Raw genomic sequence first — 25,299 nt, 5'->3', positions numbered from 1 at the left:
TTTTTCAAACAATAGATTTTTATTGAGTAACAAAAACACTTTAAAAAAATCCTGTACAAGTTAAAAGCAAATACATTAAAACCTTAACAAATTTATGGAACAGAACTTAAAGAAGGAGAAAGAACATTCATGTCCATTTTAGCCACACATATATCAACCGTGGCTCTCACAGGTCAGTGTATGTAAAGCAGTGGTTGTCTTTAATGTCCCAGGTGTGGAATGGTGGGGGTTGGGATGTCACTCTTGATGCCACATGGAATGTTGGAGGGGGTGTAGGAAGGTGCTATACTGGAGTTCTCTGTGGACTGCAAAGGGGAGCAACCCCAGGATTTTTGAACCTGTACTTGCTGCTGGAGAAGCCACATTATGTCCTGGTGCACCTCCCTCTCTGACTCCTGGACCTTTCTCCTGTCCACTCTTTCCTTCTCCACACAGTCTGCAATATTCATCCTCCAAGCATTCTGCTCAGTCTGATGCAGTACTGGCTTGCAGGATCTCACTGCACTTGTCATCCTGTGTCCTCTTCTTTCTCCTCCTTATCCGGCTCAGGCATTCCATGGATGTGTCGGGGAACCCCTCAGGGCCGCAATGGTAGCAGCTGCAATAAAACACGGAGTTACCACTGTCAGTATAGTCACAACGGAAAGTGAAAGTTAAGATTCAAAACTCCCTTCCCTGGCTCCCCACAAGAGTTAAACAAGACCTACTTACTGCCACTTCTGCTTCGGAGTGCTTGTGCACCGCGCCACTCACAGCACCAGTCACGCTGAGTGTGGCCTGCCCAGGTGAGGGAAGTGAAGAGGGAATTGCTTGTTTGCATGAAACTCTGAGTGTAGGGCAATGGCACTGAATACTGGCACCACTGTCCACAGGCACTGGTAATTTTAGCTGACATTTCCCTCCTGAGGGTAGCAGAGAGCCCAGTTGCTGCTGGCATCCCAAAGCTGCCCAGCCCATATGCCACTAGCCTGTTTATGGCAATGGCGATTACCAAAGTTATCACTGACTGGTGTGGGAAAGCGTCCTACTACAGAGGAAGAAATAAGGCTGCCATCCCTAGACACTTTAGGGAGAGGATTGCAGATACCATCAAGAAAGTTTCATCGAGTTCTCTCAGGAGATTTCAAAGGACATGCCTGTGTACATAAACAATCTGCTCCATGTGCCCTTCCCCCCCAGTTCTACAGGGGAATATAAAGCAGGTAACAACTCTAAGTCTTTGTTGTACTGATATCTCTTCTAGTACCAGTAAATTAATGAAAAGGCAATAGCTGTGTCCTGCTATGTTGGGGGCATCATCACTGTAACAGGAAATACATTTATGCACTTCTTTGAGGTTTCTTCCCTTGCACTGGTCTTGCTGGTGCTCGAATGCTGGGACCGACTGGAGTCTCAAACAGGTCCTGGCTCATGGAATAACTGTCCTCCCCCGCCCCCCCCTGCATGTTCTCTATCTTCCTCTTCTTTCTCTTCCCCCTCTCCCTGGCTGTTTATGCCAGGTGCCTGTATCTCAGGCTCCTCTGAGGTACCCATTGGGGTCTGCAAGGTGGTGGTGGGATCTCCGGCAAGTATGGCATACAGATGTTTGTAAAGTGTCAAGTCTGCAGCTTGGCACCAGATCAACTTCTGGCCTCCCTGGCTTTCTGGTATGCCTGCTGCAGTTCCTTTGCTTTCATGCAGCACTACTGTTCAGCCCTGTCAACCCCTTCTCCTGCATCCCCCAGTGCAATCTGCTCATAGATGTTCACATTTCTATGGCTGGTCTGTAAATGTGCTGGCAAAGCCTCTTCTCCCTACAGGCACAGGAGACCTGTGGGGGGCAAGGGTCCCATCAAGTCCCCTCCAGGCCCAGCTTCAGGTCCTTCAATGTCTTTCTCCCCCCCCCCCCCCCCCCCGCCCCCCAGCAGACACCCAAGGGGTTCTTGGAGCAAACAAACCAAAGAAAAGTCCTCTCCCCTCATTCTTCCCTGTTAGGAGAGGGGAGTCCATGGGAAATTGAAAAGAAACAAAATTGACCTGAACTCAGGCAGTCTTCCTGGGTCAGCCCTTAGGGCTTAATCTACACAAGGTCCACCTTCAGCCCCTCCTCATGGGGCATGCTGCCGTGAGGCTGGGTAGTACAGCTTCAGAAACAGTGAGGCTTGTTGGTATCTCTCTCTTAGGTCTAGTCTACACTGGAAATGTTAAAGCGCTGGCTTGACTTGTGTAGTCGCAGCAGAGCGATAGGAGAGAGCTCTCCCAGTGCTCTAAAAAAAAACCCCACCTCCCCGAGGGGCCTAGCTCCTAGCGCTAGTGCACTATCTACACTGGTATTTTACAGCACTGAAACTTGCTGCGCTCAGGGGGAGTGTTTTTTCACACCCCTGAGCAAGAAAGTTGCAGCACAGTAAAGTGCCAGTATAGACAAGCCCTTGGAGAGCCCCTATCAGCTGTCCAAGGCAGGGCAGCCTCCTCCCTGTTCATCACCCCTTCCTGTGGCAGGTTTTCCCTTTTAAGTTCCCCCCTCCAGGCAGAACAAGCTTTGCAAGTGTGCCTGGTTGGTGTTGAACTGGCCCAGAGGTGCTCATTAGTCTCTTCTCTGTCAGTGTGAGGGTGTGCCCCTTCACAAGATCCCATGCATGTAGCCAGCATGGTCAGCTGAGCAGTTGCACATCTAGCAGTTCTCCATTGTTTGCACTTGTCAAACTGGACAATCAGGAAAAGGGATTTAAAAAAATTCAGTGCTTTAAAGGTGGGGGTGCCTTCTAGTATCCATGACTCCTGGGCAGTGGAGTTCACAATTTTGACCAGAGCGGTCAATGTTGGGCATTGTGGACAGCTGCTGGAGGACTGTTAGGATCCAACATAGGTAATGAAGTGTTTACATTCATGCTGAGTCAACCTCAACGCATCAACCATGGTTCAACGCTATTCGGGGAGGTGGACTGACTGCACCGCTATAATGGAGTGCTTACATCGGTGGGAAACAAATTTAAGTGTAGACACAGGCACAACTATGTCGATGCAAGATGGCTCATGTTGACCTAACTTTGTAATGTAGACCACGGCTAAATTACTTAGGTATTTCTGAAATGTTTACCCTAAGTGCTTGAGAAAACAGCCTTTGTCCAAAAGGAGGATTGGACCAGATTTTGGTATTTAGGCACCTGAAGATGAAGACAGGTGCTGGTGTGATTTTCAAAAGCTACAAGGCAGTGATCAAAGCAGAAAAGAAGTGATTTCCATGGAAGTTAGCATTTAAACCCTTTCAAAATCCAACCGGCCACCCATCTGTATCTGTAGGTGCCTAAATACCTTTAAAAATCTCACCCATTGTGACTGGACATCCTGTAACACCTGTATAGCAACTTTCTTGCTTGCATTTTACAAACAAGGTAGATGTGTATCATCCCATTTTACAAATGTGGAAACCAAGACACAGAGGTTTAAGCAACCTTGTTTGAGGTCACAAAGGGGGTCATCACTGAAGCTGAGATCAGAATGCAGGAGTTTCCAGCTCTCTGGTGTTGAGCTCAGGCCACTAGTCCACACCTTTAAAATCTGTGCAGCATATCAGCTTCAGTGGGAGTTGCACAGCTCAAGTAAATAAGATTTTTACTTTTATTCCATACCTGAGCATGAAGCAGGGCTACATCTCCAGGATTTGCCCAAGCTCTAAGGAAAGGCAAGTGCCTCGGATGCCATGAGAAATTTGCACAGAAGAGACTTCTGGGGTCCATCATTGCCCTTAAAGACTGGCAGGGGTTTGGGGCAGCAAGAAACTTTCAATGAGGATTGGTTCTTTTAAGCCAGCCATATGGGTGAGCAATTAGCTGCACCTTTTTCCGTGCAAACCCAAGAACTGCATTCTTAGAATAAGAGTATGTTTAGGCCAGCCAGCCCTAGCCACTCTCACCAGCTCTCTTCTTATCTGGCTGCAAAAAATGGCTAGCCTTGTAATAAGAGATGCAGGTATTTCATAAGAACACAAGAGTGATAACCACAGTGCCCTGTCTCACTTCCAATACAGGAAGTTGCATTCCTCAATCCTAGTAGTGTAAAACCTAGCAGCACCAACCTCAAAAGCCATCTCCGCTAGATCCCCAGACCCACAAGCCCCACTCCTTCATATTTTCAGATGTCTCAACTTTTTGTACATTTGGCTGAGCAAAGAGAGGCAAATGATCTAAGCCAGAAGCAAGCCTGAATTAGTTTTATCCTTCTTGCTTTATTGTCTAATAAATTGATACAGGAACTAGTCATGTTGCTTAAAAGTAAGGGATAACTTCAAATGGAGTCCTTCCCAGATGTCTTGCATCTTGCACTGAAATACACTTATTGTCTGATATTTTAATACATTAATAGTTAGAAATTTAAATAACAGAAAAAGCTAAGATCTTACCTATCTTACAAGTGACCAATTATACGAACCATTTTTCGCTGCAATTGTGGGAGTAGGAGGAGTTACATCAATGAAGAACTCAACATCCTGATGCCTTCAGTGCACTAGAAGTCACTTTGCAGTGTGGTTTTAAGGACATAAAAGCAATGCAATACATCATATGGCAACTTATGTACTTTATCTACTGTGATTTAAAGATGTATGGTTTTATGAACTCCTCAATCCCCAATAAGTTAGTAAAACAGACGTTCTATTGTATCCCAAAAGGGTTAAAATTAGCTCACCCAACTACTACATTTGTCTACCATAGCTTGTGATCTCTTATTCTCTTTAAAAGGATCCATATTGTTTTAATATCTTCCCAGTGAAAGTGACATGGGCACATCACATATCCTAAAACAGAGACCTTCCCAGAAAATCTACTCAAGGTCCTCCCATTGAGTTGGAAATAGGAGTTTCTTTGAAACTGATACAGCAGTAAGTAGGTTTTGTAGGTTAATCATGGCTCACAACTATGTACACACAAATTTTTGTTTTCCTTTTTATGTGGAGTAAGGGGGAGAGGAAGACAAATTATACTTTTTTAGTAATCAACTGTAAGAGAAATAAAGAATATTGTACAACCGTAAGTATCCAGTTTCTCTTATTTCTTAGCTAAGAAGCATGTGTTCAGAGCTTTGATGCTGATTAGCAAAATGGAAAAGACTCAAAACTAGTTTTTTTGTTTCAAATGTAGGATCACAGAAATAAAGCTAGGCCCTAAGTATTTATCTTCAGAATGTTTCACCTCTGTATAGGAATTTGATGCAGATGGAGTTAAAGATCATATTCCTGAATATGATATTGTTGCTTTTTTTCTCCTTGCCAAAGTGCAACAAAATGAGACTAGCTCAATAGCCTGGAAGCTGTAGGATACACCGCAGCAAGGAACGCTCCAATTCAGAAGCAATGCTGCAACTCTGTCACTTTGCAACGGAAAGAACACAAGATAGGGCGGGGACATGGGAAAATGTCAATTGGCTGCAAGAGTCACTCCTGCCTGCCAAGCTATTGATTTTCTTGAGCATCGATAATTAACATGCCTCACAGCACTGCAACCTCACCCATGCAGAAGGGAGGGGAAATAGTCTCTGGAAAGGGGAAGCAGAGAGAGTTCTCAGGACACTGCCGGGACTGCCTTTCAGCAGGGCTCAGCTCTAGTGGGAGAGAGAAACCACATTTTGGGGTAAAGCAGCAGCAAGATTAACTAATGTAACTATTAAAGAGGCAGTTACATAGTAGGCATTGGCTTCTGATGCTGGAACTTATGCCCATTCTTGGTAATGACCTATGCACCACATACCTTAGGTTAAAAAAAGTAGCCACTTCTTCAAACACATCTGAATGTGAACCCAGTGATCTTAATTGAGTAAGACCTACAGAGAATAGACATGAAAGATTCAAGCACTGCTTTGGTATTTTATGAAACATTTGACATTCACACATTCAAATTAACATCATCAGCAAGTTTAAGCTTTATTCTCCACTTTCAGAGCAAGATCTTCCATTATTGATCTATTTTTGAAACACACCACACATATGCATTCAATAGATAGTCACCTATGTATCTTCTGGGAATACACATAAGCAAAGGCTAGCTCCTTCACTTATGTGCTTCTTTCCCATCATGAAGACAGCCCCTCCTCAAAAGGGCTGCTACACAGCCATAAATCTGGAGTAACTCCAAAAAGTGAATTCAAATTTTCACCTGTGTAACAAAACAGAATCTAGCCCAGAAAAAAAAAAATCTATACACACACACACACACACACACACTATATATATATTAAATATGCTATTAGCCTGAGAAAATTGATCTGCTAGAGTTTCATTTTTTAATCCCATAGTGGATTACACCAATAACAATTTCATCAAAAATTCTTTGCAAGGCCTGGCATTATTTGCTATATCTTATTATTAAAGTAAACGTTCCTCAAAAGAACTGTATGATTTGAATCTCTCTCTGATTCATTGTGACATCCTATTTGCTGGCTGCAGTTAGAGGAGTCAAAACAAAAACAAAAACAAAAATTCAAACACACTTATTTTTTTTTTCTCGTCTTTATTGATTTAGGCTTCAGAGATACAGCCCAAAAGAATCCATTTGTAGAAAATCACCACCCATGCTCTAGATACAGCACTGTCATATGTTCAGAATCTTAAGCCTTCAACAAATCACAGAGAGAACATTCAAACTAATGTTTTTTGGCAAAGCAGACTGTGAATAGAGAGGACATGGGGAGGGAACGTTTTTGCTTTGAAGAGAAACATTTCAAATAGGAATGAAGAGCCTCTTTGTTAAAAATGCAGCCCTAGTCACCATGTAAAAATTGTTACAAAGATTTGAAAGTTCATTTAAGATAGCCATGTTTAATCTAGTGCAGTGTTGGAAACTTCATGTGGAATGTCGAGGGGGTGATGAGGCAGTGTTCTAGCTACAGGTACAATCCAGTTTTCAGCACCCTGTATGCCATTGAGATGGTAACTGCATACCCAGCTAACCAAGACAAGCCTCGGCTGGGCTGGGGGAGAGGTGTCAAATACGCAATAGTGTGAAAGATTCTAGCCCCAACGAAGATCCTGAAGTGCAGCAAGGCTGTGGACAGAGCAGGGCCGCTCAGGGCATAGAGCAGACCAATGCCAATAAACGGGACAATGTTTTCAAGGTCGTTCAGATGGCCTCTGGGGAAAGAAAGTTGTTGTACAGTGTTACACTTTGCAGAATAAAGCACTGGTTTAAAAAAGACTTAGGAAGTTTTACTGCATCTTCAAAAGAGTGCTAACAATTAAGGACCAGACTAACACACATTTATCTTTATGTACATGCACAGTCTCAGTAAAGAGTTAATATGAAAAACATATTTCCTACCATTGCATGTCCCTCAATTCCCTTCCCTTCCCCCTGGCTTTTATTTTGTATTTTAAATTTTATAACTGTCTAGCTCCTGGAGTGCATTGGAGGTACAATTTAATTGAAAAGCACTCCAAAATATTAAAGCTGTATTGGATAGTCAGTCTAAAAATTTCTTTAGAAAGTACTTTAATGTGCATTATTCCAGCTATCCTTGATAGTCTGCAGCATTGCTTTTACGAGTACATTTTCATGACAAACTTCAACGCACAAATAGTTTTATTCCTTCCAATCAAAGTGCCTGAAGTTCAGCCATCTTGCAGAACATTCTTTTTTGAGCACTCTGGCCTAATGAGTGTCCTATTTGTTTCCTCTGGTTGTTTCTTCTCCACTGCTAGGCCACACAGTTTTCAGCTATTGTTATTTTGATGCCATAAATCAAATTATTTGAAATGGGCCCAAACCAAAACGCCAGTTCTGAAACTGCTCTTCCACACCTGCCCCTAGAACTCTTCCTCTCCTTCCACAACTTTGGAAAAATGTAATTCAAGCAAGAGCTTTGCTGTTTGGCACTACCATTAATTATTTTAGGTTTCCCTGCTAGCCAGTAACAGATTAGGAACTGTTTGCATTGCTTTTTATCATAAAAGCAGAAACACACTCAAAATATACATTAAACATAGAAATGTCATTAGGCCTCCTCTTACACTAATAAATCCAACTGAAACTAAATCACTCTTACAGTATGCTTCATTCTTCACAGTTGTCATGAAGCTTGCAAAAGAAAAAAACGCATAACTATCTGCCAACAGCATATAAAGTTAACCACTGTTGAAAAAAGAATGTGTGTTGCAATGTTAATTGAGTAAGTTGAACTGGGCTGAGTTAACTGTTCTGTGGAAGCATCAACACTGGAATCATTGGCCAAGGCCATAACCAGGGTGGGGCCAGCGGGGTAGCCACCCAGGGTGCAAAGCCGCCGGGGTGGAAAAATAATGGGAAAAAAAAAATAGTAGGGGGCATAAATATGCTTGCTCACCCTAGGTGCTAACATGGCTAGTTACGGCTCCGTCTATGGCTTTTGGGGAAGAGGGCTTAGGACAGAATCTTAACACTGTTTGTGTGTGTAATTCTAGTAGGTTGTTGTTGTTGATGTTTTAAAATAACAGTGTATCCTACATGGACAGTTTACTATGGTAGCAAAGTTAATATTCTACTTTCACATGGCCCTTTTCATCTTTTTGAAGCTATACATGTACAGAAATGACTTCTCACTGAAATGCAGCCACTTTTGTGACCATCATCCAAGTGGACACCTAGCAAACAACTCACTGCACAACAGAGGGGGAGATGGGGAACTTTTGGCCAGTGTCCTCAGGGAAAACCCCCAGCCTTATAAAGAAGTGCCCTGGACCCCTTGGTGGCCACCCAGAACAGACTTCAGGGAACTACAGTAGATTCCACTTATTAAAAATCCCTCCATTGCCAGCAAAACATTGCTACCATCCAGCAGTTGAAGCGGACGGCCAGTTTGAGAGGCTGCAGCCAGAGAAGGTAGTGCTGTGATGTGCCTTTCCTGGCTGAAGCCCTGCAGTCCGGGCAGTGGTAAGGAGGAAGGCTGCAGCCCAGATGCCAGGGCTTTCTACATGGAGCAGGAGCGCTGGGGCCACACCGTACTTCTCCCTGAGCTCTCTAGGCATTAGGGCTCAGCATATCACAGCACTTCCTTCCCTGCATGCAGTTCCCTGCAACAGGGCGCAGCCCAAAGAATTCACGCATTCTGCATCTCTGGCATCCAGGCTGCAGCCCCTCTCCCCACTACTGATCTGCTCACAGCCTCACTTCCCAGCCTGCAGCCCATTATGGCCTGTGTGCAGGCAGGTCTGCAGGAGGAGGAGCTGGGACAGCTGAGCACCGGCCACAAGTTTGCAGGGCTGCAGTGAGGGAAGGCGTCCCAGCACTTCCTTCCTTGGCTGCTGCCTCACAAACCTTCCCTCAGCTGGGGGCTTTCTTCCCAAAAGAGTTGGTAGTAAGCCGGTGCCAGTGTCCAAATCCCATTCACACTGATGTTAATGGCATGGGATTGGTTCGCAGCAATATGTTGCCATTAACTGGAAATTGCTAATATCAGGATACGTGGAATCCTCTCTACATAAATCTACCTTTACAAGGATGCATTTGATTCCTACTGATGGTTCCAAAGAGTTTTGTTGTTTATGTTAAAAGAGTCTTGCCCATCACTGACATTTGGTAGCTTGCTCCCCAGCGGTGGGAATGAAGATATAACTTCATATTAAAGCCATTAGGAGAAAAAGAGTTGTGGGCCATGTTTATTAGCCATTTTTATATTGATAAAATCCCTTTTGCTTTAATTTTTTTTTAACTATACCACATAAGTCACCAGTCTTCATTAAAGCCGAATGAAATGAAAAATTTCCTTTTTCAGGGGGACAGCAGGGGGATTAGTAATGGTTTGTCAAAAAGTATCTAAGTAATATTTTTTGTGAGAGTATAGACGAATGTCACCGCAAGCTAAATAAAAGCAAAACAAGTTTCAAACCAATATTCAGCCCCTAGAGAAAGACTCATAGCAGAATGGAAATGCTCTTAAATTCTAAGTTTAATGCTCTTAAATTCTACATTGCTAAGTGACACATTACCATTTTTTTAACAGAATATAGGATTACAAGACTGATCCATCTTCCTGTATAACTAGTGCAACAGTAGGGAACCTGTACATTCCATTATGCGAAGAGAGAAGAGGCCTCAACTCCCACTCAGTACAACACCTCGCCAGACTGGGCCCTGTGGTACTATCTTAAATTCCATGATTTTAATAGGTAATACACCTATTCCTCTTCCCCACAATTTCCTTTGCATTAGCAAGAGTTGAAAAGGAAAGGTCAGTAATCACAGCTGTTCATGTGCAAGTTGCATAAGAAGCTTATTTATACTTACTATAACCCACTAAAGTTCAGCCCAGTTTTTAAGCATGGTTTACAATCCTCCCCGCCCCCCCCAGTCATACACACATTGGATATTGTTCAGGATCAGGCTTTCATCCAATCAGGCCCTTGCCCACCCAGATGGTTAATTTTATATATTTATTTATATATTATTTAATACGTATGCTGATCAGATTGTGTTCTTTTTAGACACTTGTTCCATTAGATTACCACATAATATATATATAGAGAAAATGGGCTGCAATTAATTTTCTAAAATAACTTTATTCTGCTACCCAAGAATCGTTCTGATAGACTTCCGCGGTATTACCTGCGCGCACGTTCAACGTCTGGGTCAGTCCGCAGGTACTTCTTAGCATTCTCACCTTTGCCAAACGTTGCTGTATCTTCTGGGTTACTAAATGCCTGTTCAAACAAACAAACAAACACCCCAACCAAATGCATTAGAAGAATGCAGCTCTTCTGGCTAAGACATAAAAGCTTCCTGCAGCTTGGTGTAAGTGTTCTCTTAAAGAACATCCCAGTAATCCTAACTGATGTTACATACGTGCACCAAAGCCTTGTAAAATGCCAAACCTGAAAAAAATCAAGCCTACTCTATATAACAGCTTTTGTGCTGTATAACTACGTGAGTGAGGGGTGGGATTTTTTTCCCTATGCAGTTATAATGCTACGTGCCCTAGTGTGGAAGCAGATATACTGGTAAAAAAGTGCCTTATATCAGTATAGCTTATTCCCATTTGGGAATAGTCATATTGGTATAAAGGTGCTTTATATCAGTAGATCTGTTTCCACACTAGTTGAGCTGTACTGCTCTAACTAAAACAGTATAGCTTAATGCGATACAATCTGTGTGTGTGTGGACGAGGCCTCAGTTACAGTGAGGGCTGGAAGAAAGTGGAAGCTGACTGAAACGCAACCTTGCCAAGATAGAAGTGATATGATTGGTCTGGGAAGCCATCTAGAAGAGATGGTAGGTATAATTGCTGCCAGCTTGCTTGCTTTCTTCCCTCAGATTCCCATGTGGCAGCAGTAGCCAGGTGGGCTTCTCCCCTCCCATCTGCCTTTAAACTAGTTAGGAGGCTGTTACCTCTCCTCTCACGTAGTTATATAGTCCTTTGTTACTTCCAGACGGAATACTGCAATACACACAGCTTGGAAATATGTGTATTTCCTCCCCACCCCCAATTATTATTTGGTTAGTTTGACACAAAAAAAATCACACAACATCTGCTTTATAAGGTGTGTGCTCAAGAGACAGTGCGTTCTGGGCAACAAGAGAGAATCCTCCAGTGAGAGAGGATTTCTATATAGAAGAATGGAATAGTTTCAGGAGCAGAGAGATACAGTAACTCAAATGTGTCTGTAAAAGAGACTGCCTTGTAATTACGATGGTAGGCATTTTCTATTAGTGACATTAAATGAAGCACCACCAGACTAAGGAAAGGAACTGAATATTATTAGAATAATAATAATAATAAAAAAATCAGTATTTAAAGCAGAAAAGGGAAGAGATACTTTTGTATCTTAATGTGAATCTCAATCGGTTCTGCCACATTACATCCCTGGTTTTTTACCTTTCTTGTCATTCTGAAGAATGCCGTTACAAGACTCATTAGCATCATTTTAAAAAGGACAATGGTTGTGTAGGTAGCATAAGCCAGGAACACCTCGCTGTCAATTAGCTGGGCAAGTTCAGCCATTTCTGCGTATCTCACTGAAGACCTACAAGAGAAAATTTAGGCCAAGAGTGTAACGAATGGAAGTATGATGATACATTCACTAGAACAGCTTTCCTTAGCAGCGCTGTAGCGACGCCATAATTAAGGCTGAGACTTAATAACGCTACGCCTAAACCCTCTATCTTCACTAGGCTGCAACTCTAAAAAAAGTCCTCTTGGTGCCCTATAGTTCTCCTTTTCAAGGAATTGTTCATTGAGTCATGAAAATATACAACCAAAACATTTAAACAACCACACCAAGAGAAACAGTTTAACTATAGAACATAATACACCTTCAGTCATCAGCACTATAAACGTAGTCAAGACTTTCCCCTAGCATGAAGTTAGACTGACATCTTCAATGTCTTTTCCCTAACAAGTTTGGTGGGTGTGATGTGACAGTCCTAGGTTTATCTTTCCACTTAATATCATATAATGGACTTTTATTACTAGCAGCATAATTAAAGTTGCATGCACCTGACCCTGCTCAGGATATAGATCTGGGTTATCAAAAGTCTCCACCAGACCATCATTGGAAGAAAAAAGACAGGAGAAGAAATGTATCTAATCTGTCTTGTTTTCATCAAGAACTCACCATAGAGACTTATGTCTACTTCGACTGGAGGCCCCGAAGAACACTCCTATGTGTAGGGGATTCAGCAGGTGGTACTTGAGTCAGAACAAAACAGATACCCCAACAAGGCATTACAGAGCACTGTAGTGGTAGATAGGGACTAAGCCACTCTCTTACAGAAGTTGTATAGTATTAAATTCTAACCACTTCCTGTCAGAGATTCCATGCTATTTTGTGTGTTTAGATTTTTAAGAGTAGGAGTGGTAAACCAAGTGTCCCAGGCAAAAATCAGAACTATATCAAAGCTATATATTTTCTGGTGGAATATTTGACACTTTAGCCACTTTTTCTGTTTTGTCCACAAATAGGATGATTGAATTTAGTTGTTATTCAAGATTATTCACCAATTTCTGGAAATAAATCAAAATATGTTGGTTTGCTATGGCTAGTTACATGGTACTGTCTGTTGCCTGACTGGGTGAGTGTAACTTTTATTGCATGATATTTCTGGGACAAGTTCTTACATTCACAAGTTCAAAATATGCTTCCCCAAAACACTCATTTACAACTTGTTTTCCCCATAAATATCCACAAGATCATAAGAATGGCTGTAGAGGGTCAGGCCCATGATCCATATAACCCAGCGCGGCATGCCAGATGATTAAGAGGGAATGAACAGAACAGGGCAATTATTGAGTGACCCATCTCCCTGTTGTCCACTCTCAGGTTTTGACAGTCAGATGTTTAGGGATACCCAGAGCATAGGGTTGCATCCCTGACCATCTTGGCCAATAGCCATTGATGGACCTATCCTCCATGAACTTATCTAATTCTTTTTTTGAACCCAGTTACACTTTTGGCCTTCACAACATCCCTGGCAATGAATTCCACAGGCTGACTATGCACTTTGTGAAGCAGTACTTTCTTATGTTGGTTTAAATCTGCTGTCTACAAACTTCATTGGGTGACCTCTGGTTCTTGTGTTCTGTGACGGGGTAAATAACACTTTCCTATTCACTTTCTCCACATCATTCATGATTATATAGACCTGTCATAGCCGATCTCTTTTCTAAGATGAACAGTTCGAATCTCTCCTTGTATGGAAGCTGTTCCATACCCATATCATTCTTGTTGCCCTTCTCTGTACCTTTTCCAACTCTTATATATCTTTTTTGAGATGAGGCAACCAGAACTGCATGCAGTATTCAAGGTGTGGGTGTATCATAGCTATATATACAGCAGCATTATCATATTATCTGTCTTATTATTTATCCCTTTCCAAATGGTTCTTAACATTCTGTTTGCAGCATTGTTGTAGCCATGTAAGTATCTTTTATTGGACCAATTTCTATTGGTGAAAGAAACAAGCTTTGAAGCTACAGAGAGCTCTTCTCCAGGTTTGAGCATTCTGTAGTTTTGCTGACTGGTGCTGCACATTGAGCAGATATTTTAAGTAAACTTGCTTGCTTGTAGTCATTACATTACAAAAAGCAAAGGTAAAAAAAGTGTGAACACCGGAAGACAAGGCCTAAAGGAAGGCGAAGAGTGGACATAACAGTCGTCAACTATGTGAAAGGTCATTACAAAGAGGACAGTGATCAATTGTTCTCCATGTCCACTGAAGGCAGGACAAGAAGTAATCAGCTTAGCTTGCAGTAAGGAAATGTAAGTTAAAAACCAGGAAAAACTATAAGATTAGTGAAGTACTAGAACAGGTTAGCCTAGGGAGGTTGTGGAATCCCCATAATTGGAGTTTTTAAAGAACAGGTTTGACAAACACTTGTCAGGGATGGTCTAAGTATATTTAATCCTTCCTCAGATGGGTGGGATGGACTAGATGACCTCTTGAGATTCCTTCCAGCACTTCATTTCTGTGATTCTATTTGTTAAAAAAAAAAAAAAAAAAAGCGCACTAAACCAGTTCCCCCCGCAAAAAAAAAAAGAAAAAAAGAGAACTTCAGTCTTCGGTATATATTGCAAAGAAGCAGGGTGCTAATCCATTCCCCTCCACTCGGCTTTGTTGGTGACCTTTAAGTTTGAGCAGGGAAGGCATGGGTAGCTGCCAATACACTCTTAAAACACTTATACATACAAATGAACATTTATACTAAAAACGAAGTATTAGTGCTTTTAGTGATTCATTGTCTTGTGTGTTTGTCTGTGTCTCTCTCTCTCTCTCTCTCACACACACACACACACACACACACACACACACACACACGCTCTCTCTCTCTCCCTTCCTCTCCCCACATATAAATTGCTTGTACCCTGTAAAGAACAGAAGCATTAGATTTGGTATTTTTGTTTGTTTGTTTTAAATTGTTTAGGAATCTGAACTGGATACAGGGCACATGATAGTAGCCAGAAATGTATATACTCGATCATAAGCTGGTTTGTTTACAAGCCGACCCCCCCCCCCAAGACGGATAAGTAAAAATGGAAAATTTTTATAACCCGTTCATAAGCCGACCCTATAATTCAGGGATCAGCAAACTTTGGCTCCCGGGCCATCAGGATAGGCTGCTGGCGGGCCGAGATGGTTTGTTTACCTCGAGCGTCCGCAGGCACGGAGGTAAAACAAAGTGTCCCAGTGCGCCAGCTGCTTACCCTGACCGGCCGGGACATCAACTGGTGGGGAAATTTTTTGGGGGGGAGAAGCTGGGAGTAATCCCTGTGACCACCCCGCATACGACCCATCCCTAGCCCAGGACCTCCACACTCTCCCCATCCCATCCCTTCCCACCTTATATGGGGAGGGCCAAGGGAGGATGTCTCTGACCTGGCTGGAGCTGCTCCGGCAGGCTGGGCAGCGCGGCTGCAGCCTGCTCCGGTGCGTCAGACCGGGCGGCGTGGCCACAGCATGTTCCAGTGGGCTGAGCCGGGTGGCATGGCCATAGCGTGCTCCAGCGGCGTGGCCCCAGCCTGCTTGGGGTGGGGTGGGGGGAGCGGCACGGCTGCAGCCTGCCAGCCCTGGAGCTGAAGCTGCTTCGGAGGCTGGGGGGAGAGCAGCGAGGCCAGAAGCGGAGAGACTCTGGCCCCGCCTCTTCCCTTCTGGCTGTGCTGCCTCTCCTTGCTCCCTCTGTTGGGGGGAGGGGCTGTGTCCCACCTCTCTCTCTCTACACCCGTTCATAAGCCGACCCCCTTCTCTGGTGCTTCCCTTTTTTACTAAAACAATTCGGCTTATGAACGAGTGTATACGGTAGGTCTCTTCTGGTTTAAAGAATGATTTTATTTTTTCTTAAAAGTATCAGCAACATACTATATGTATTAGTATGATATTTAAATAATAGACATGAGTATCTCATTTTTTGCAATAAAGCTATTCACATATTTGAGTGTATCATCAGTATCTAAAGGTAACTGCTTCATTTCCATCTACTCAGGGACACACTGACCCTGCTTTGTAATCAAAACAAAACTTGCCTAAGTATTTTACCCCTTTAGAAAGAATTTTTAAGAACAGGTTTTACCACCATTTGCAGGAAAAGATTACACTAAAAAAAAAAAAAAAAAAAAAAAAAGTTGGTTAATGAGAAAAGAATAGGCAACTGTAAATTCTTTTCCCAAGGCTTTTTAAAGGAGTTCCAAGGAGATTGTTCTCAACAGCATAATGCTCTGGAGAGGATGGAACTTTATGTCAGCTACACATTACATAAAATAATCAAGATTAAATAAAACATTTGTATTGCAGTAGTGCCTAGGCTCCTCTGATGAGATCAAAGCCCCATTGTGCTAGACACTATATAAGTATTCTGTAAAAGACAGTCCCTGCCCCAAAGAATATTTTGAAGAGTTATTTTACTGGAGGTTTTCTGTTCATAAGTCACAAGAGCAAAGTCAGGTGGCTTATACTATCAGGGCGACCCTTGCTGGACCCATAACCCCTAACCAAAACAAAAACAAAAACAAACAAAAAAAACCAACAACCACCCACCACCAACAAAAACCTACATTAAGCCCCCCATTATTTGGGTTGCAAAGTCATGCACCTGAAAGTTAGTAAAGTTAAATTTGTGGTTACCAATGCAGCCATAATTCTGACCCCTCATGCAACCAACCAATGCACTGAAGGAGGCGGGGATCCCGTAGAAAAAAATAATATGTGATCCTATAATTAAAGACTTTATCATAAAACACACACACAAGTGGGTCGAATTAAGGTTGCTCGGGCAACCGTAAATCTGGCATTTCCTAACTTTCAAGTGTTTGACTTTGCAATTATTTTTTAACACAGCTCTTTTGTAGGTGATTTCGGAGGGTCGGTCTTTCTTTTTACAAAAGAGAGAAAAACAAGTTCTATCATGCATGACCATCTTGACCTGAACCTTCAGCATTGCAGCAGAGACTGCTTCTACTTGAACTACAGGACTGCATTAGCTAGAAGCAGAAGACGGTTGTTATCCCCAGTTTTGTGGGACATGAGCAGTTGTGTCCAAGGGATAGTCGGTGGACCCAGATCAGTCAGTGTCTGTCCATTGTCCCACACATTCACTAGGTGGTGGTAGGGCCTCTACTCCATGCAGTGCTCCCAAACTGTGGTACAGATCTCTGGGGCCAAGTGCTAGGTCTGGAGGTGAAGGAGCCAAGCCCATTCCAGCTCCCTTTCCCCAACACACCACTACAGCAGCTCTCAGATGTGCCCAGGGCTATGTGGCATGGCATGCTCGCAATAGTCTCTTGAGAAACGGTGGTGAGAGAAAGGAAACAGTGATTCTTTAACCATTTGCCTCTCAGCAAAGATTAACAGAATTTCATGGGACCATAAAAAAAGGAAAAACGAAAAAGGGCACTTCTGCAGCCTGAGAGAGTCTGCCTGCTGAATATCCAAGGCCTGTTGCTAACAGAGGTATGACAGTTTCTCAAAGAAAGGGTCATAATAGTCCTAAATATAGGAGTCACAACCAATGCTCACTATAACATTGTATTCACCTATTTTCCGTATTTGTGAAAACTGATCTCAGAAGCTCCAAACTTCTATTAAGTTTAGGCTTTGTCTTCATGGGGGAGTTGGGAGGGATGGAAGGAAAGGTGAATTCTTATGCGTTAAAATCCTAATGAAGACAAGGCGGATTGCAGTTTTCACATGTTATCAGATCAAGGAAAACACTATGGAGGAGCTTAGTTACTTTGACTGCTAACTTGTGGTAAAACTCCAATTGCCTTGTCTTTACTAGGATTTTAACACCTTTTTTCCTTACTGTGGACATAATCTTTGGGTACATCTGCACCGTGATCGCAGACTCACAGGACAGCCATCGCCAGCTCATGTCAGCTGACTCGGGCTTGCAGGGCTTGGCTGCAGGACTATAAAACTGCAGGGCAGATGTTCAGGCTTGGACTGGAGCCTGAGTTCTTGGACGTTCCCCCTCCACAGGACCTCAGAGCCCAGGCTCCAGCCTGAGCATCTACCCTGCAGTTTTATAGCACCGCAGCCTGAACCCAAGTCAGCCGACATGGGCCAGCGGCAGGTGTTTTATCACAGTGTAGACATACCCTAAGAATTGGTTGGATTCCACAAAGCTTAAGTGAGAAGATCTCAGAGACCTTGTCCACGCTGATAGCAGAACCATGTTAACTCCATGCCAGTCTGTCAAGGTTCCACAATTGTCATTAACAACCCATTGCCCATATTGTTGCAGCCAGAAGCTTTAGCATCAGTATGTCCAGTTTTTGTTTGGTTTAAATCTTGCTCTCTGAAATTCTGCTTTTCTCTGCTGTGCCTAGATGCAAACTGTGGGCCTGATGCTTCAAGCCTGCAGTGCATAGCACTCCTGTTAAAGTCCAGTGGGGTTCACTACAGGGAGAAGCTACAAGAGGAGGCCACTCTCTGTAGAAAATGGTTTCAAGTGCTTTGTGGAACGGCCTTGTCTATACTCTACGGGCATGTTAATACTGCAGACTTGAGTTGACCTTTGTTAGGTCAACTTACTGCCACTGCAGTAATTACTGCAGTAGCTGATGTCCACGCTACCCTCCTTCTGTTGGTGATGCATGTTCTCACCAGGAGCGCTTCACCAACTGAAGAGGGGCAGTGTGCTGAGAGCCAGGGCTCTCAGCTCCAGGCAGCTCCCTGCCAGGAACCCAGCTGCCCCCCCAGGCTCTCGCCTCCCTGTTCCCTGTGGGGGCAGCCACCTGGGCTTCTCGCTTTCATGAGCGGGGAGCCGGGGGCAGCCAGCTCTAGCTGCCTGGCTTTCTTGTCAATTTCAGGGCTCCAGCATGGACAAGATTTCAGGGCTCCTGAAATTGACAAGATAACCAAAAGCCAATGTAACTAACGCAGAGTCAACACTGTGACTACACAGACACAGCATCACAGTAACTAAACTGACATGAGAGCCCTACGCCTCTCGTGGAGGTGGAGTTACTATGTCGGTGTCATAGGGCTCTTACATCGGCAGGAGCAATGCTGTAGTGTGTATACTAACATAGTTAGGTCCATGTAAGCTGTGTCATTAGATCAAGCCCAAATTGCACTAGTTTAACTATGTGTGTTCTTTTAAAGATCATTTAGTTCAGTTGTTCTCAAACTTTTGTATTGGTGACCCCTTTCACATAGCAAGCCTCTGAGTGCAACCCCCCCCTTATAAATTAAAAACATTTTTTTGTATATTTAACACCATTATAAATGCTGGATGCAAAGCGGGGTTTGGGGTGCAGGCTGACAGCTCACGATCCCCCCATAATAACCTTGAGACCCCCTGAGGGGTCCTGACCCCCAGTTTGAGAACCCCTGATTTACTTAAACTAGGGCAATACCACAGTGTGGACACATTTAAATTGGTTTAAAAAAGGCTTATATCAATTGATCTTGATTTAATAAAGAATCAGTTAAAACTAGATGGAGATAAACACATTTATTGATTTAAGAGTATCCGCATGTGGGTTTTATACCTAAATCAATTAAAGAAAACATTTTAACACATAATATCAACATGGCCTCAGCATCTCAAGAGCAGTGGTTCACCAACATTTTCCCCTCTTGCAAACGTGGATAAAGATCTTGTGGTCTCCCTCAACCCCGCAGTTCCTCATACCACCTATTTTGATTCTCAATCTTTTTTCATTCTGTGGACCCAGAAAAAGGACTGCACATATCTCACTACAATTACCATCTGTCTAAAGAATTCCACAACTCTAGCACAATATTCCTGCTCTGACCTGTTCCTCTTATCTCCAAAGGCGCCAGTTCACTTGCCCAGAGCAGTGACTCTGCAATTTCATGCTAATGAACCTTATCAGCTTTTCCTTGCATCACCCCTGTACACAATGGGCATAAGGATAGGTCAGTTTACTCACAATCATGCTGACTTGGTTGATTTTTTTTTAAATACACAATTAATTCATTCATGGCAAAAAGCATTGAGAAGAATTACTGCCTTACCCTGCATCTTGACAACATCCCAAGTACTGTGTTCTTCCTCAGGTCAAACTTTTACATATAATTACACTAACTTTCAAAGTTAGTTTAATTAATTTGGGGGCAGGGCAGTGGGATAAAGAATCCTCAGAGGAAGGCTTTGTTTTGTAAGTAATTTAAATCATTTGGGGCCCTGTTTATTCCAGAGCTGAATATTTGTAAGTAGCCTGCAGTCTCCTTAAAACATTTCAGGTTTGTCCACACAACCCTAGGTATTTGTTATGTTTTGAAGATACAAACATGAGTCCCAATCCTGCAAATACCTAGGGAAGGGAGCAATTTTGCCCATGCAAAACAGCCTCATTTAAATGAACGGACAAATGGATGGCGAGAGTTCCTTCGGTCACAGGAGGAATCCCCTTCATTTGGATGGGAGTGCGTGCGCAGGGAAATTAAGCGTTTACTGGCAGTCACCAGAATAACCCGATCATCCCCTAAAAAAACAGCAGCCTGGTTTGCAGAACACAGAGCCAATCAGACAGAGTCTCGCAACAGCACAATTCACTGATCGCTGCTCCCTGGCCCCTTCTCTGACAAACCTCAGCCAAAAAGGCAGAGCCCGAGCCCGAGCCTGGCTCTCACTCGCTCAGGATCCACTCGCGCCGGGCCGGAGGGACCCCGAACCGACTCCCCGCGCCCGAAGGAAGGAAGTTGCGCCCTGGAGCTGAACTTTGCGCCTGGGGCCCAGCTCTGATTCTCAGGCTGCCGTTCGGAGCCATGCGGGGAAGGCGTGTTGCTGGGCTTCCGTGAGCCATGTAGCCCCCGCTGCACACAAGTGGTAATGGGAAGACACCCCGCACCCCACAGCGTCTGCCCGGCCCCCCGACGCGCCCCGACCCAGAGGTTGCACTGAACGCACCTGGCTCCCGATCGGCTGGACAGGCGAAAGGTTCACACGCACCCACCCCCCCCACTGGCTCTGCGCTCGCAGCTGCCGGCCCGCCCCCTGGAGCAGCTCGCCCTCCTTCCTGGCACGCCCCTAGCTAAATTCCCCGCCCCTTCTGCCTGGCCCTCGCTGCCTGGATTGTTCCCTTCACTCCAGCCCACTTTTCCTCACCCCCTGGATACTTTCCTCGGCCTGCCCCCTTCTTTTCTGCCTTGATTCCTCCCTCCTACCTACCTCTTTCCCCGCCAATCTGATATGATCTTTCCCTACTCTCCTGCTATCACCTTCTCTCCTTCCCTTCCACCCACCTTCATTCTCCTGCTGCCCTCCACCCCATGCCCTCACTTTGGAGCATGATCACCCTTTAGCTCAGAGGATCACACTCCCCTGGGTGTGTTGCAAGTAGGGAAGAGGCAGGGTTTGGATCTTTTGTAACAGCTCCAGTGTTTCAAGGTTAGGAAGGAACCTTGAGGGCACTTGGCCAATAGCATGCACCATTCCTCTGAGACAACAAGGAGTCTGGTGGCACCTTAAAGACTAACAGATTTATTTGGGCATAAGCTTTCGTGAGTAAAAACCTCACTTCTGCGGATGCATCCGAAGAAGTGAGGTTTTTACTCACGAAAGCTTATGCCCAAATAAATCTGTTAGTCTTTAAGGTGCCATCAGACTCCTTGTTGTTTTTGTAGATACAGACTAACACGGCTACCCCCTGATACTTGACATTCCTCTGAGAGTTTATTAGTGGAGTTTTAAGTTCTCCTTGCATTTTAACAGGCCTTGGGAATGTTTCCATTATGATGGGGTTACAAGTCCATGCCATATGGTGAACCCCTTACTCCCACTGGTGGGCAGGTGCTTACACAAGCAGTCTCACTGACTTCAGCGTGACTATACCTGCTAGTGACGTCTTTACAGTGTGAATAAAGAGGTTCACAGTTTGTTTCCTGAGAGCTATGCCTGAATCATACCCTCTGAACACCCCTGGATTTTGGGAGAGTGTTGAAATCCAGTATGAAATCCAAAAGGTGCAATTTGGGCCCATCTCCATTACAAATACACAATGGATAATGTTTTCAAAAGACCCTGAGTGAGTGAGGAGCCTAATTTCCATTTTCAAAAGTGACTTGGGCTTAGGACTTTGTTACCGGCACAAGGGCCCAAGGACAGCAACAGTGGTGTTCGTTGCCCGGAGTGCTTCGCTAGGGTTACCATATTTTGTGCCTCCAAATGGAGGACACTCCACGGCCCCCGGCCCCGCCCAACCCCGCCCCCTCCCCAAAGTCTCCGCCCCTCCCCTGCTTCCCGCGAATATTTGATTCGCGGGAAGCCTGAAGCAGGTAAGGGGGGTGTGGGGGGAGGAGGCGCGGCCCAGGCTGGCCCCCCGGCGTTTCCAGCCTGGGTCGGCTCGGGCCCTGGGGTGCCGGCCCCGACCGACCACCCCCGGCCCGCCCAGCACTGCCGGCCCCCGGCGGCCCAGCGCACCCCTCGGCTCCCCGCCGGCCCGGCTCCCCGCGGGCCCGGCGGACCCGGCTCCCCGCCGGCCCGGCTCCCCGCGGGCCCGGCGGACCCGGCTCCCCGCCGGCCCGGCTCCCCGCCGGCCCGGCCGACCCGGCTCCCCGCCGGCCCGGCCGACCCGGCTCCTCGCGGGCCCGGCTCCCCGCGGGCCCGGCCGACGCGGCTCCCCGCGGGCCCGGCTCCCCGCGGGCCCGGCCGACGCGGCTCCCCGCCGGCCCGGCTCCCCGCCGGCCCGGCTGACGCGGCTCCCCGCCGGCCCGGCTCCCCGCCGGCCCGGCTGACGCGGCTCCCCGCCGGCCCGGCTCCCCGCCGGCCCGGCTGACGCGGCTCCCCGCCGGCCCGGCTCCCCGCGGGCCCGGCTGACGCGGCTCCCCGCCGGCCCGGCTCCCCGCCGGCCCGGCTGACGCGGCTCCCCGCCGGCCCGGCTCCCCGCCGGCCCGGCTGACGCGGCTCCCCGCCGGCCCGGCTCCCCGCGGGCCCGGCTGACCGGCTTCCCGCGGGCCCGGCTCCCCGGCTGACCGGCTCCCCGAGGGCCCGGCTGACGCGGCTCCCCGCCGGCCCGGCTCCCCGCGGGCCCGGCTGACCTCCCAATTTTCCCGGACATGCCCGGCTTTTGGGGATTTCCCCCCGGACAGGGATTTGAGCCCCCAAAAGCCGGACATGTCCTGGAAAATCCGGACGTATGGTAACCCTAGCTTCGCGTCAATAAACATACCGGGGTGGAGAAACAATTAAAGTTTATTTGAGATCTCAAAGTGGTGCAAGGAGACAGGCAAGTCTCAAATCAAGCACACCAGCAAAAACAGTTTCTCTCTTCTTTATACATTTTACAACTAAGCCCCCCCTCTCTCCCCCTCTTTACTTCCCCTCCCCTCTCTACCGAAGGCATGTTTATACATTTAAGCAATTAGATCATTCTAGGGCTATAAATCTAGCTTGTTAGTAACTTCTCCCTAAACTGTTATTTGGTTCTGTTTACCCTTAGTTTATTACCCCTTCCCCAGCTAGAAACATGCCAATCTCATCATTATCGTTTGGTACCTGGTATGAACAAGGTCGTAATTGCTAACTGGCTATTTACACATTCCAATTCCTGTCCTTGGTTGTTGAGGTCGATCAGAGTTAAACATGGAAGGACAGAGTTTAAACATGGAAGAACTCTGGCTCAGGCAGGCCTAGTAACCCCAACAACTTGGGCTCCTAAGTGACATAGGTGCTTTTGAAAATTTAGCCCAGTAGCAAAAGTTTCCTTTACAAAACAGTGAGCAGGTTGCTCACAATTAGGTTTTACAGGAAGTGAAAGGCTTGTACTAAAAGAGTGAAGAGAGATGTGCCATGGATTTTATCATCCAGCGCACTAGGACTTGAAGAAGAAAGAGAGAAACTGGACCTTGAAACTTCATTTCCGTTTCTCCCTCAGCGTCAGTGACAATAATCCTGTGACTGTGTCATTCTAATCATCGTTATGCCAAAGCGTTCAGACTAACCAGGTCAGAACAAGTAAACAAAATTGAAGTCTATCCAACTATCAAGAACTGAAAAAGAAAGAAGAACTAACTCTGGGAGAAAAAGATTTCAGAAGCAGCCTCACCACTATGTGGCAGATCAGAAAGATACAAAATGGACACATTGCATAAAATGCCAGCACTGCTGTCAAACTTGTCTTAGGCACATAGGAGCTGATTTTAAATGGACTTAGGTGTTGCTGGGCCAGGCAGAGCACTGCTTACCTCCTAGGAATCTTGCCACCTAATGGAATTTTTGGCCCCGAGTTAGGCATCTCCATGCCACCAAGGCTCCTTATAAAGTTAATGGGGGTAGTTAAGCACCTAGCAAAGGGATCCTCCTCAGAAGTCAGCCAGATGAGCTGGGAGCTGTGCAAGCTAGCCAGGAGTGAAATGCCATGGAAAGGGGTGAGAAGAGGAAAGGGGCTTAGGCCTAGTGAGCCTGTCTAATGGACCAGAGATAGGAACCTCCCTCTTCTCGTGATCCTCAGCCACAAACCAGCCTAAACTAGGTAAGTCACTTAGGTAGCTCATGCCCTAGCAGCCAACCCCTCCACTCCCATATTGATCTCCACCTCCTGCTCAAACTTGACTCCCCTCTCACACTCATCCTATATTTCCCTGAGCCCTGGTTGTCTTTTGTGGGGATGCTGTGTTGCCCCAACACCTATCAGTGGCCTGCATCTGGCCCTGGTGCTGCAAGGTCTGACAGATAACAGAGCATGCCTACAGGATAGAGTCCTGCAGTCAAGATAAGCCACCCTGTCTAATTTAAGAATTCTGCTTCTGGGCCTCCGGGCTTTGGCTTGAGCTAGGACAGTCTGAGCAGTTCATTAGTTGCAGGGTAGCAGCAGTGCTTAGGCTGCTTTGAAAATGTGGACGGAGGAAAATCTTGGGAGGGTAGGCGGCACCTGAGCTACACCTTTGAAAATGCCAGTGGTGCCTATCTTGTGGATTTAGGCACCTATCTACCTGTTTAGGTGCCTAAAGACCTTTAAAAGCTGATCTATGTTCTCAGTGATTCACTGACCTTGCAACACATGTATATCTCATTACACTAATAAAATACTGCCGTTGCAGCCCTAATGTGACTACTCAATCATGGGACTATTCAGTTGAGAAAAGACTGCAGAGTCAGCAGTCCTGTTGTTAAAGTTGAGACCCAAGGGTGAGTTTTGCAATCTTCATTCACATTGAGTAGCACCTACTCTGTCAAGTACTCCCTTTTGAAGTCAATGGAAATACTCAAGCCAGTAAGTGTCACTCAGGAATAAGAACAGGAGTACTTGTGTCCTGTTCTTTTTGCGGATACAGACTAACACGGCTGCTACTCTGAAACTCAGGAATAAGTAAGGGTTGCAGAACTGGGCCAACAGATCTAAGAGTTCCCGCCCCTCCCCCCGCCCCAGAATGGAGAAACAAAAATACATAGAATTATTTT

At 45.5% G+C, this 25,299-nt stretch overlaps 1 protein-coding gene across 6 annotated transcripts; it reads right to left on the bottom strand.

Annotated features, from left to right (window-relative positions):
- On the bottom strand, positions 1 to 21,224 carry MGST1 (microsomal glutathione S-transferase 1). Of its 6 annotated transcripts, XR_010592674.1 has the most exons (6): positions 20,809 to 21,224; positions 11,815 to 11,962; positions 10,548 to 10,642; positions 5,724 to 7,102; positions 4,411 to 5,577; positions 1 to 598 (listed from the first exon to the last, which is right to left on the bottom strand). XR_010592674.1 is itself a non-coding variant. In XM_005287507.5 (4 exons), exons 2-4 carry the CDS (start codon positions 11,938 to 11,940, stop codon positions 6,856 to 6,858), a joined length of 468 nt encoding a protein of 155 aa, XP_005287564.1. In that variant the 5' UTR covers positions 11,941 to 11,962; positions 20,809 to 21,224; the 3' UTR covers positions 4,188 to 6,855. The 6 variants fall into 6 exon arrangements, 4 of the variants coding, with proteins under 4 accessions (XP_005287564.1, XP_065423726.1, XP_065423719.1 ...); XR_010592673.1 differs by lacking the exon at positions 1 to 598 and having other exon boundaries at positions 4,188 to 5,577; XM_005287507.5 differs by lacking the exon at positions 1 to 598 and having other exon boundaries at positions 4,188 to 7,102.
- Positions 21,225 to 25,299: the final 4,075 nt, after the last annotated feature.

The sequence above is a fragment of the Chrysemys picta genome, chromosome 1 (genome assembly GCF_011386835.1).
Source record: "Chrysemys picta bellii isolate R12L10 chromosome 1, ASM1138683v2, whole genome shotgun sequence".
Lineage (NCBI taxonomy): Eukaryota > Metazoa > Chordata > Testudines > Emydidae > Chrysemys > Chrysemys picta.
This window is presented reverse-complemented; position numbering and strand designations above follow the sequence as displayed.

Coding starts and splice junctions, on each gene's coding strand:
- MGST1 (XM_005287507.5), bottom strand. CDS start 11,940: ATGGCTGAACTTGCCCAGCTAATTGACAGCGAGGTGTTCCTGGCTTAT. Junction 10,643..11,814: donor TCTTCAGAATGACAAGAAAG/GTAAAAAACCAG, acceptor TTGTTTGAACAG/GCATTTAGTAACCCAGAAGA. Junction 7,103..10,547: donor GACGTTGAACGTGCGCGCAG/GTAATACCGCGG, acceptor TTCTTTCCCCAG/AGGCCATCTGAACGACCTTG.